Source organism: Tachyglossus aculeatus, chromosome X1 (assembly GCF_015852505.1).
Source record: "Tachyglossus aculeatus isolate mTacAcu1 chromosome X1, mTacAcu1.pri, whole genome shotgun sequence".
NCBI lineage: Eukaryota > Metazoa > Chordata > Mammalia > Monotremata > Tachyglossidae > Tachyglossus > Tachyglossus aculeatus.
The window spans coordinates 10331917-10344424 of NC_052101.1; the positions used below are offsets into that span (position 1 = coordinate 10331917).

Here is a 12508-nt window from a genome sequence, read left to right on the forward strand (position 1 = left end):
GGGAACAAAGAGTGGAAGAATAAGGTGGGGTGATAGGAAAGTAACTTGTTCAAGCAACCCTGAAGACCATATTGACAAAGGCCATGTCCTTTTATAAAAATAAAAAAATAAAAAATGATGGTATTTATTAAGCGCTTACTATATGTCAAGCACTGTTATATGGCCTAAGGGAGATATATGGTTATCAGGTTGTCAATCAATCAATCAATCAATCACATTTATTGAGCACTTACTGTGTGCAGAACACTGTACTAAGAGCTTGGGAAGTACAAGTTGGCAACATATAGAGACAGTCCCTACCCAACAGTGGGCTCACAGTCTAGAAGGCGGAGACAGAGAACAAAACCAAACATATTAACAAAATAAAATAAATAGAATAGATATGCACAGTCTTAATCCCCATTTTACAGATGAGGGAACTGAGGCACAGAGAAGTGAAGTGACTTGGCCAAAGTCACACAGCTGATGAGTGGTAGAGCCTTCACTGGAACCCAGAACCTCTGACACTCAAGCGGTGCTCTTTCCACTAAGCCACACTGAAAGTCCAAGAAAGGATACTTACATAACCATCAAGGCCCCAGTTGTCATTTTCAAACTTGCTTACGAAAATTTCTCCCGGTCCCTTAATCTGGAAAACTTTCAGAAGTAAGTGGGCTTCTTCTTTCTTGTAAACTCCTACAATAAAGATAACAACAAAAGAGTTACTTGTACAGAGACTATTTCCACTGCTTCCTTTCATGTGACCTGCATTTCAAGTAGGACACCGGACACTCTGCTAATAGAAATTTCATTGCAATTGCTAATTTGTTACATCAAATAATATACAGAGCAGTGACTTTTCCAGTGGTCCATGGAGCTAAAACTAAATAAATAAGCTAATCATTCAAGCATATTTATTAAGCGCTTACTGTGTGCAGGGCACTGTAGTGAGCACTTGGGAGGGCACGATAGAATAAACAGGTGACATTCCCTGCCCACAAAGAGCTCACAAGCTAGAACTCAGACTCTGTGTGTCTGAGTTGGGCTAATGCAGCCTAATCTGTGCTGCATTGTGCAGTGGAGTGTCCCAAAAAATAAATATGACTGATTGATGAAATGATGAAGAACAATGGATGAGCATAAGTACTGAGACTTCAGGAATGGCAAACTGTGCAGAGGAATTGGATTATCTTGTCTAATGCTGTCAAGTTATCCCTGACCCATAGCGACGCCATGGCCACATCTCTCCCAGAGCGCCCCACCTCCATCTGCCATCATTTTGGTAGTGGATCCAGAGAGTTTTCTTGGTAAAAATACAGAAGTGGTTTACCATTGTCTCCTTCCACGCAGTAAACTTGAGTCTCCACCCCCGACTTTCTCCTGTGCTTCTGCTGCCCAGCACGAGTGAGTTTTGACTTTAAGCCGATTGCCTTCCATTCGCTACCCACTGCCCAAGCTAGGAATAGACTGGGTAGGCCTCTGCTTGACTCTTCCTCTCATAGTTAAGACTGGTAGAAGACTGGAAACTCTCCAGGTGTGACTCCTGGCCTGGAATGCCCTCCCTCCACACATCCGCCAAGCTGGCTCTCTTCCTCCCTTCAAAGCCCTACTGAGAGCTCACCTCCTCCAGGAAGCCTTCCCAGTCTGAGCCCCCTTTATTCCTCTCCTCCTCTCCATAACCCCCTCGGCCCTACCTCCTTCCCCTCCCTATAGCACTTGTATACATATTTGGACAGATTTATTACTCTATTTTACTTGTACATATTTACTATTCTATTCATTTTTTTAATGATGTGCATATAGCTATAATTATATTTGTTCTGACGATTTTGACACCTGTCTACATGCTTTGTTTTGTTGTCTGTCTCCCCCTTCTAGACTGTGAGCCCGTTGTTGGGTAGGGCCCGTCTCTATATACTACTGACTTGTACTTCCCAAGTGCTTAGTCCAGTGCTCTGCACACAGTAAGTGCTCAATAAATACGATCGAATGAATGAATGACCCTGAGAGGGGAATTGGATTATAGTGCAACTGATTTGTAGAGCCCCGCTTGCACTCTTTCACCCCTTCCATCTTAAAGGCAGAGGGTGAAACAAGCCTACAAGCCTATGTAGTCCATTGCAGAGTCGATGTTCGGTCTTTACCCTTGTTAGCCAGTTACATAGAATAATAATTAAAAATGACTAAATCCCAGCTCTCCAGATTCTCAGAAACAGTATTCTTTCCACTGGGCTAAAAGTATGGTAAAGTAATGGAAAGTATTGCCAATTGCTGGTGAAAATTCTTGAAAGCCAATAGGGTTTCCTGGGTTTGTGTGGGTACACAACTCTGTTTTCTTCTTAGTATCAGTCTATAGTCTTGAGTTGAATTTTCAAAATGATCTAACTGGTTATATGTTGTCTTTTGTATCCCAGCTTTGCCACTTGTCTGCTGTGTGACCTTACGCAAGTCACTTCATTCTCTGTGCCTCAGTTACCTAATCTGAAAAATGAGGATTAAGAATATGATCCCCAGGTGAGACAGGGACTGTGTCTAATCCGATTTGCTTGTATCAACCCCAGATCTTAGTACAGTGTCTGGAACACTGTGAACGCTTAACAAATACCAAAATTATTATTATTATTATATGCCTCTAGGGCATAGGTGTCTGCAAAGAGCAGTTCCTTAATCACCATCTCAAAGCTATGTGAAAGAGCTTGAAGCCTGTTGAGTTGGACGAGTTTTCCAGTTGATCAGAAGGTTATGCTGACTCCAACTGGCAAATTTTCATCTCTCGGAGTATCTTCAAATGCCGCCACATTGACTAAATTGCAGAGGACAGCACCAACCACACCGTCTTGCTTCCAGGCCATGGAACTAGCCTATTTCTTTAAGAGGCATTGGCTTCTAGAGAACGGACCATGTCCAGTGTCTTAACTGAGAACCTACCTGAAAGTTTAAGTTCCGCACTGGAAGTTTCCATAAAGGTGGCATTCACCTTGCTGCTTGTTGCATTGAACCAGTCAACAGTCAGAGTTGCGGGTTGCTTTTTCCCTTGATATTCATAAAATCCCTTCCACACAGAACTGATGAAAAAGACATCTGATGGGACTGAGGAATAAGGTGAAGAAACAAAGAACAACGAAAGAGTGTCATACACAAACCAACATGAGAAGTATTTCCTTTACACTCTCCCTAGGATGGTGGGGGAGGGTCAATCAATGATTATTATGACAAATATCATCAACTACTGTTTTTTTCTTTCACAACCACATACATCAAGCACAAAGTCATGATGTAGGATATAATTCTAGACTCCTGATCTGAATTCACAGCCTTCTTTTATTTGCCTTTCAAATTTCAGAGCTGTTTCTATTAAAACAAAAACAAAAAAACTTAGTCTTACGGGAGAGAGCAAACCAAATATTGATATAAAGAAGGAAACAAGAAGCCTCCCTCCATCACTTTGTCCAGAGAAGCACTGTGGCCTAAGGGAAAGAAAACCAGCTTGGGAATAAGAAGACCTGGTTCTAATCCCAGCTCCACCAACTGTCTGCTTTATGTCCCCGGGCAAATCACTTATATTTTCTCACCCTCAGTTTTCTCACCTGTAAAATGGGGATTAAGTCCACCTGTTCTCTTTCCTATTTAGGTGGTGAACCTAGTGTGGGACAGGGACTGCATCCAACCTGATTGTCTTGTATTTCACCCCATGCTTAGAATGGTATCTGGCACTTAACAAATGTCACAATTATTATTGTTGTGATCTGTATTAGTTTTATTACAGACTTGATTCTACTAATAGCCAGTAGCTGGGCATCCTGAATTGCTAGTGCGGTAGATGGTTCTTAGATTCACAAATAAATTTAAAGTTTCATATGAATAATACAGTGTGCATTCCCTTATCACTAATAAAAAACAAAAAAACTGAATAATCTCCAGCTCACAGAATAACTAACTCATGACAAATGAGTTCATCCAAACTCATATTCACAGGCAACAACAATGACCCCAGAGAAGCAGCAGAACAATGGAAAATGAATCATATCTTATTACAAGACAAATCACTCAGCTATATTTCCCATTTTCATGTATTTTCTTACTAATCTAGCCATATGGATGCAAAAATCACCTACATTTTACAAGATTGATGAGGAATCCACACTGTCATTACATGAGATTTCTAAAACATGTAAATTGTTTGGCATATACTTAAGAGATTCCAATAATGCAAATAAAATATGATGGTACTGATGATATCTGCCTTAAATTTCACTTCAGCAAGCTTTGGAAAACCTTATATCTTTCTTATATTCATCAAGGATTCTTATTGTAATTTAACAACCACTTTGTGGGGAAGTAGAGAAACTTTTCCAAGGGGAAAATAAAAATGTCTAAAACATTTAGTTTGTCTATCAGTCCAAATGTTCTAATACCTGCTCAGTGTTCCATTCTACCTCGTAGGCATAGACAGAGACTAAATGCCTACTTATCTTCTGGTTATAATTTACAAGTTATTATGCCAGGATACACATAGATTTCATGAACTATCCTATAAGTAAAACCATAATATCACTTGACTTTATGGTGCAATTTACTATATGAAAAAAAGTTAAACTATCTTTGCAGATATCTTCAAGTAAAGTTTTAAATTTAGAGTTTCAGAAAGACATGACTTTTAGGACTCCCATTTTAGAGATGATGAAAATTCATTTGAGAATATGATCTCATATATTTGGGGACTGATCAAGATTTGAAACAGCTCCTGTCCTCAACCAGTTTGATGGAAAATATGCCACAAGAATCTTCAATACATTTACAAGTCAACCTCACAGTTAATGCAGCAATATTTAAAATGACAAACAAAAATGTATCTCATGTTATAGTGATAATCGCTGAAATATTAAATATTTTGAATGGAAGATTGTAATATTTATTTCAGTCTATTTCAAATACTGTATTCAATTGCCCTATACTTAATCAAAGACGATAATGATGAAGATAATAATAAAATGTATTAAGTGCTTACTATTCGACAAGCACTATATTAAGTGCTGGGATAGAGACAAGATATTCAGGTTAGACCCAGTTGCTGGCCCATATTCATTCATTCATTCAATCGTATTTATTGAGCGCTTACTGTGTGCAGAGCACTGTATTATGGGGCTCACAGTTTAAGTAAGAGCGTATAGAATTGAATCTCTGTTTCACAGATGAAGACACTGAGGCACAGAAAAGTTAAGTAGCTTGCCCAAGGTCACACAGCAGTCAAGTGGAAGAGCTGAGATTAACACCAAGGTTCTCTTTCCACTAGGCCATGTTGCTTTTCCAAATGGCTGCAAAGCATAAGAAACACTTTACCACTTCTCTAATTTACTCCCTCTAGTTTATATGGCATAGCCGAGTGATCTCGACTTGTACTTCCCAAGAGCTTAGTACAGTGCTCTGCACACAGTAAGCGCTCAATAAATATGAATGAATGAATGGTATTCAAAAATGCACCCCAAAAGTTACAATACTGTTTTTACACAATTTCCCCCAAAACACATAGATTGGACTGGTGTGGCATATCCACTTTTACTATGAATTTTCTATTCATTCTTTCAATCGTATTTATTGAGCGCTTACCGTGTGCAGAGCACTGTACTAAGCGCATGGGAAGTAGAAGTTGGCAACATATAGAGACGGTCCCTACCCAATAATACAAATGAAACTGATTCAGGGAATACTGAGAATTTGCCAAGTGAAATATATCACTAAAGACTTTGTGAAGCTGAATCCCATGCCCTGATTGTCAAACCAATGAAAGGAAATAAAAATTAACTTAGATACGGAATACGATAAGGTATAAACTTTAAGTTGGACCCTGGGAAACTTTGAGCCCTGGCTTCACCATTTGTACAGTGTCTAATACTTACCTTAGGAGATGGCATTTCATCAATAAAGATGTTCTCAAAATAAATTCATGCTCTCAATAATGTCCCAGACTGAGCCCCCTCCTTCCTCTCCCCATCCCCCCGCCTTACCTCTTTCCTCTCCCCACAGCACCTGTATATATGTATATATGTTTGTACATATTTTTTACTCTATTTTTACTAGTACGTATTCATTCTATTTCTTTTATTTTGTTAATATGCTTTGTTTGTTGTCTGTGTCCCCCTTCTAGACTGTGAGCCTGCTGTTGGGTAGGGACCGTCTCTATATGTTGCCAACTTGTACTTCTCAAGCACTTAGTACAGTGCTCTGCACACAGTAAGCGCTCAATAAATACGATTGAATGAATGAATGAACAACCATAATGAAAAAGCAATCTAATGGATGTATTGATACACAATAATAGAATGATATTTGGCCTTTGGCATTCAGTAGCTAATAAGTCACACCCTAAAACAGAGTCAATTAATATAAGCCTAGCTAGGTAGCATTAATTTATTGAGGGCACTGATGAGTCCCCTAAGTTTGATGGGTAATAATCAGAGAAGGCTGTCTACAAAATTGGAAAAAAGGTCCTTTAAATAACACTAAATTTAATCCATCGTTAATCGCTGTCACTTTCAGAGATTCTCTTGTGGTTAAAGATCAGTTGAACACAGCCATTCGGTTGAACCTGCATTCAGGAGATAATAGGTGTGTTGGCTTGCTCTTGATAGAAAGATTTGGATGAGTTCAACAGAAAAGCTGACCTTGTTTCTGTCCAGTGCAGTCTGCTGCAAAAGACTTCAGTTTCCACATTTCTTACTAGGCTGAATTTTACTCTAGAAATTACTTTGAAAAGTCTTTGAATAACAACAAAAAAAGGTAAAGTATTGTACTATCACTTTATACAACCCATGAAGACATCTAAAGCATTGCAAATTTGAATCCCTAACTGATAAAAATTGGCTCTACCTGATTTTCAGGGCAAGCTAAAATTTCTGGAAGAAAAGAACTCTCAAACTGTGACAAACATGTTAATAAAGTGTTGTTTTCTTTCATTTTTGGAGAAAACATAAGATGTCCACATCAAAATTCTGCTAGTGAAAACCCATAGTGAAGAAAACCAAGGTGAACTTCTGCACAGCAAAAATGCACCTTGGTAGCTACAAGCATTCTTCCAAAATATGAAATATAAAAAAATAGGGGATTAGGAGATGTTTACATGGCTTTCTCTGGCTTCCCAGTTCCCTGTTTTCCCACTTTAGAATCAGCCTGAATCTCTTAGACTTCTCCCTCATAGAACAATGAAACTCAACCATCCTTAAAAGGCTCTCTATTATAACACTTGTATAATATTAAATAAGTTATCTCCACCTTTGTGCCCAACGAACTACAAATGTTTCTTGGATGGAAAACATCAGTGGGTAAACTTCTAGAGGGGCTTGTTTTGAAAGAAATGATTATACACACACATTATGCCATTCTAAGAAAAAACTTCAGAGTGATGTCTGCTGTCTGGAATTAGATCACATCTAACTTTTGATGAAGAGTAATGGAATCACAAACTTGAACGCTAAATAGATTTGCTGCACATGGTATATTAGAGAGAAAATCACTTCGATTTATTTAAACTAAAACTGTTCTGGTATACAAACCTGGAGTTTTAGTTACTGTTTCATTAACTTCTCTCACTCCTTTACCTACAAGTAAAAAGACAAATTGTCATTTTGATGAACATATTTATTTTTGAATAATGAAGAAATATTGTTCAGTTGAAGCAATTGTCCTTTCTCTGGTATGTCTCCATTTACAGTATACCTAGAGTCCATAATGTATCGTATGTTAATAATTGCGGTATTTGAGAAGCTCTTTCTATGTCTAAGCACTGTACTTAGCACTTGGGTAGTTATAAAATAACTGGGTTGGACACAGTCTCTTTCCCATATGGGGCTTAGAGAACAGGCATGGAATCCCCATTTTACAGATGGGAAAACTGAGGCAAGGAAAAGCTGAATGATTTGCTCGAGGTCACAGAGCCAGCAAATGGGAGAGCTGAGGTTAGAACTCAGGTCCTTTAACTCCTAGACCCACGCTCTTTCCATTGTGCCACACTGCTTCTCATTTAACAGCCACTGAGTCTATCCATCTTGGGAAAATACTTAATTTCATAGATCAGTACATTCATATCTAAAAGGTTGAGCTTTTCTTTATGATACTGTGATACAATAGAGAGCCTTGTAGTGAGGGCGACTTACATTCTAATATATTCTAATAAAAACCAAATATGCATAACCGTAGGGCAACAGTAAATAGCATAATATCAGGGAAGTCACCAAAAATGAGTAGTTTTCCAAATTGATGTTGTATTGTTCATTTGCTTTTTCCATTAGAAAACCATTTACAGTGGAAGTAAAATTAACAATACCTTATATTTTACATCAAACTCTGAATGTGAATGCAATTTTAGTATCCTATATTTGGGAGGGAATAAGAATAGAAACAAAAGAAAGTAGCCCATTTTTTCAGCTTTATCGAAAAGTGTGCAACTTAAAAATATTCACCACTCACTTTCAATCTATACTGTTTCACCTTGGAAATCTGGGAATTAAAAATGGATACTGGGTGTTTCACCATGAAATCATTTATTTCTTTTTAGTCTACAGACTTCGCTTACATTATTTATACTGGAAGCATTCTTTCACAACCTAAAATTCTGGAAGAAAACCAAATTGTTAATTGTCTCCAAGCCTGGCCTGAATTTTAATGTTAAGATTTTAAAAACGAAATATAACATAACTACAAGTTAATTGTTATCTACAAATACTTTTGTTGCAACAACTAAGCAAAAACAAATACTCCAATCTTCAACAACAAAGCGTCTTATTACCTGCATATCAAGGCTTTCAAATGTGTTTCTTTAAAGCTTCTGAAATCATTTTGGGTTCATTTTTTTTTAAAGGACACTGTCCCTGAACACTAAATGATTATCTCAAAATATTTTTCTTCTTTGATAAGTGCAATAATTTAACAAGCAAGATAACCTCACATATTGAAGTAACTAGAAGGGTAATACCCAGGGAGAGAAGAAAAGAAGAAAACACACTTGATGACTGCATCAACCTCCTTGTTGATCTCCCTGTCTTCTATCTCTCTCCACTCCGGTTCATACGTCAGTCTACTGCTCGGATCATTTTTCTAAAAAAAGGTTCAGTCCATATTTCCCCACTCCTCAAGAACTTCCAGTGGTTGCCCATCCGGCTCAGCACCACACAGAAACTCGTTACCGCTGGTTTTAAAGCAGTCAAATCACCTTATCCCCTCCCAACTTTGCTCACTGATCTCCTACTGAAATACAGCATACTCATTTTTGCCTTTCTAATGCCAACTAACGGTACCTTGATCTCAATTATCTCACCGCCGACTCTTAACCCACATCCTGCCTCTGGACTGGAACTCCACCCTGCTTCATATCCGACAGACCATCATTCTTCCCACCTTCAAGGCCTTATTAAAATCACATCTTCTCCAAGAGGCTTTCTCCTACTAAGCCCTAATTTCCCCTACTCCTTCTCCCTTTTCAGAAGCCCTTGTACTTGGATTAGTATTTATTCACTACACTCTTAGCTCCAAAACACTTACTGACGTAACCGTAATTTATTTTAATGTCTGTCTCTCCCTCTGTCTCCCCTTCTTAACATAAACTCCTTGTGGCCAGTGAGCATGTCTACCAACCACATTATATTGTATTTTTCCAATCCCTTAGCAGTAAGCATTCGAATATGATTGATAGATAGGAAAAAATGGATAATATATTTTGAACTCAAGCTCTTTCTTTGTTGTATTTGTTCTCTCCAGTGATGCCAAGATAGAGAATTCCTATGATTTCTTAGCATTTTATTCTTTTAAACATAGCCTAAGTATTGAACTACTGATTAGGTACATATTCTTTTTTTTTTTCCACACCTGAATGTGTTTAAGCCTTGATCCATAACTTACTTTTACAAACTGGTGATTTTCCCGTCCATTTCATATCTGCTTTACACGTCCGATGCTCAGATCCACCAGCAAGGAAAAATCCTGGGTGACAGGTGTACACTAAAGTGTAACCAAAGGAAGGAAGATCTATTGCTCTTACATCAGCATTGGCTGGGGTCTCTGGCTGTCGGCATGCATGAGCTGAAAAAGTTTGTTAAGATGATTAGGAAAAAAACTTCAACAGACTTTTATTTCAGTGTAACGATTGATCCCTCCTCAATTCCTTTTTCTTGAAAAAATTTCAATGTTAAAGATTTTACACAACATATTTGTAGTTTTTGCTAGCATTCATAAACAGTTCCCGAACAATAGGTTACAACCCACGATAATAACAATTTAACATATTTATTAATGGAAATTAAAAATGGTAGCTTATGAGTAATTGTTACCTTACCAGAAGTAAAGCTAACAAAGGGTCAGCACACGATCTTTAATAATGAGGCTTTGTTTTCTATATTTCAGGAAATTATGCAAATTTTGAATGAAATTATTTTGAGAAGAAAAACCGTATCATGCTCCAGAAGGTCTAAATGCCCGTTTCCTCCTGCTAGTCTCATCACCTATGACATCTAAAAATTCAAAATGCCCTACTCCTTTGCCACATTCAATGATTATTATAAAAAAAGAATTGGTTTAGCAGGTAATAGCTAAGCACTGGAGACTTACCAACTGTAATTGATCAATTTTCCACACATATTTCATTTTAGATCCCAGTAGGTGAATCTCCATTTGAATTTTGTTTATGCTTTCTTTCCTGTGGTAATACTGATTGAACTTAGAATGCTGACCATCATTTTGTCTGACAATAATTTCAACAGTGGTTACTTGGACTCTTATTGAGTCGGGCCCTGGCCTAAACCTGGGCAGATTCTCTTTACTCCCTTTATGCCTTCTAGTAATAATAATAATAATAACAATGGCATTTGTTAAGCACTTACTATGTGCCAAGCACTGTTCTAAGCACTGGGGCAGATACAAGGTAATCAGGTTGTCCCACGTGGGGCTCAGTCTTAATCCTGGTTTTACAGATGAGGGAAATGGGACATAGAGAAGTTAAGTGATTTGCCCAAAGTCACACAGCTGATAAGCATCAGAGGCAGGATTAGAACCCATAACCTCTGACGCCCAAGCCTGTGCTCTTTCCACTAAGCCATGCTGCTTCTCTTCTGATTACCCTTGACTTAGGAGAGCTATTAGTACTATTCATTATTTTTTGCAAGTCAGCAAGAGGACCCTGCTTTTCTCAAATTATGTTTGTCTTACATAGAGCAAATTTGGGGCATGTGATATTCACCCCACTCTCAACCCCACAGCATTTTTGTGCAGGTCTATAAATCCTACATTATAAATTATTTACTCATATCAACCTCTCTCTCCACCTCTAGACTGTAAGCTTATTATGGACAAGATACAGATTTGAAATCTGTTGTTTTGTACTCTCCCAAGCTCATAGTATGCTGGTCTGCACAAAATAAATACCATGGATTGCTTGATTGAGAGCAAGATTCATTTTTATTCTTCATAAAGCTATCACAGACATGATTCAGATAGTCATATACTCATCTAACAGTGGGACCAGTGGTTTGACTTAACAAGCCAATTCTTATAATTTAATGGTCTTTGCAAATTTCCTGACTGACTGGCATCATTTTTGTCATCTACCCTCATTTTAACTGCAGTACATCTCATGGCAAAATAGATCTCTTTGTCTCGTAATCTTTAGGGGTGGATTTGATTTACCATTTGAAATTTTCAGTTTGCAATGCACTATAAGAATGGCTGTGATAGCTGCTTTCCCTTTGGAGAAAAATTATAGTCACCTTGTCTTTTCAAGAACTGAAATTTGTCACACTTAAGCAATAAATTCAGAGTGAAATTGGAAAAACAGTAACCAAACTTACGGATGCATTCGGACTGTATGCCACTCCAAGTTAAATTAGCAAGGCATGTACGAGTTGTAGAGCCCTGAATATGGTAACCCTTTCTGCATCTGAAAAACACAGTGCTTCCAACCTGTGGGGGGGAAAGAAAAGTTTCAGAGGAAAAACCAAAACAAAATAAAATTTGGAAAAAAGATATTATTAGACTAATAGATAACTAGTTCATTATTGGAAGTTTTGGCTCTAAGCCACTGGCTATGCCCACGTTGAATGGGTTTTAGGTAATGAACCGGGTATGTGTAATGGTGGGTGGGCCAAAATACTTACATATTTTCTTTCCCATTTATTTCCACACATACAAAAAGCAAGACCGCCAAGATCCACCCATTCCTCTCCATCCAAACCGCTACCTTTTTGGTACAATCTCTCATCCTATCCTGACTGGATTACTGCATCAGCCTCTTCTCTGATCTCCCATCCTCCTGCCCCTCCCCATTTCTGTCTATACTTCACTTTGCTGCCCGGATTATCTTTCTAAAGAAATGCTCTGGGCATGTCACCCCCCTCCTCAAAAATCACCAGTGGTTGCCTATCAACCTTTGCATGAAGCATAAAACCCTCACCATTGGCTTCAAAGCCCTCCATCACCTTGTCCCCTCCTACCTCACCTCCCTTCTCTCCTTCTCCAGCCAAGCCCATACACTCCACTCCCTTGCCAC

General features: G+C 38.2%; 1 protein-coding gene across 1 annotated transcript in view; it reads right to left on the reverse strand.

The window, feature by feature from the left end:
• CSMD1 (CUB and Sushi multiple domains 1) overlaps positions 1 to 12508 on the reverse strand; it is a 1252749-nt gene that overhangs the window by 16896 nt on the left and 1223345 nt on the right. The window contains exons 64-68 of the mRNA XM_038771657.1: positions 11811 to 11922; positions 9871 to 10050; positions 7530 to 7574; positions 2908 to 3069; positions 563 to 675 (exon numbers count right to left, since the gene is read on the reverse strand). Coding sequence (XP_038627585.1) covers positions 563 to 675; positions 2908 to 3069; positions 7530 to 7574; positions 9871 to 10050; positions 11811 to 11922 — 612 coding nt within the window. The remainder of the gene's footprint in view (positions 1 to 562; positions 676 to 2907; positions 3070 to 7529; positions 7575 to 9870; positions 10051 to 11810; positions 11923 to 12508) is intronic.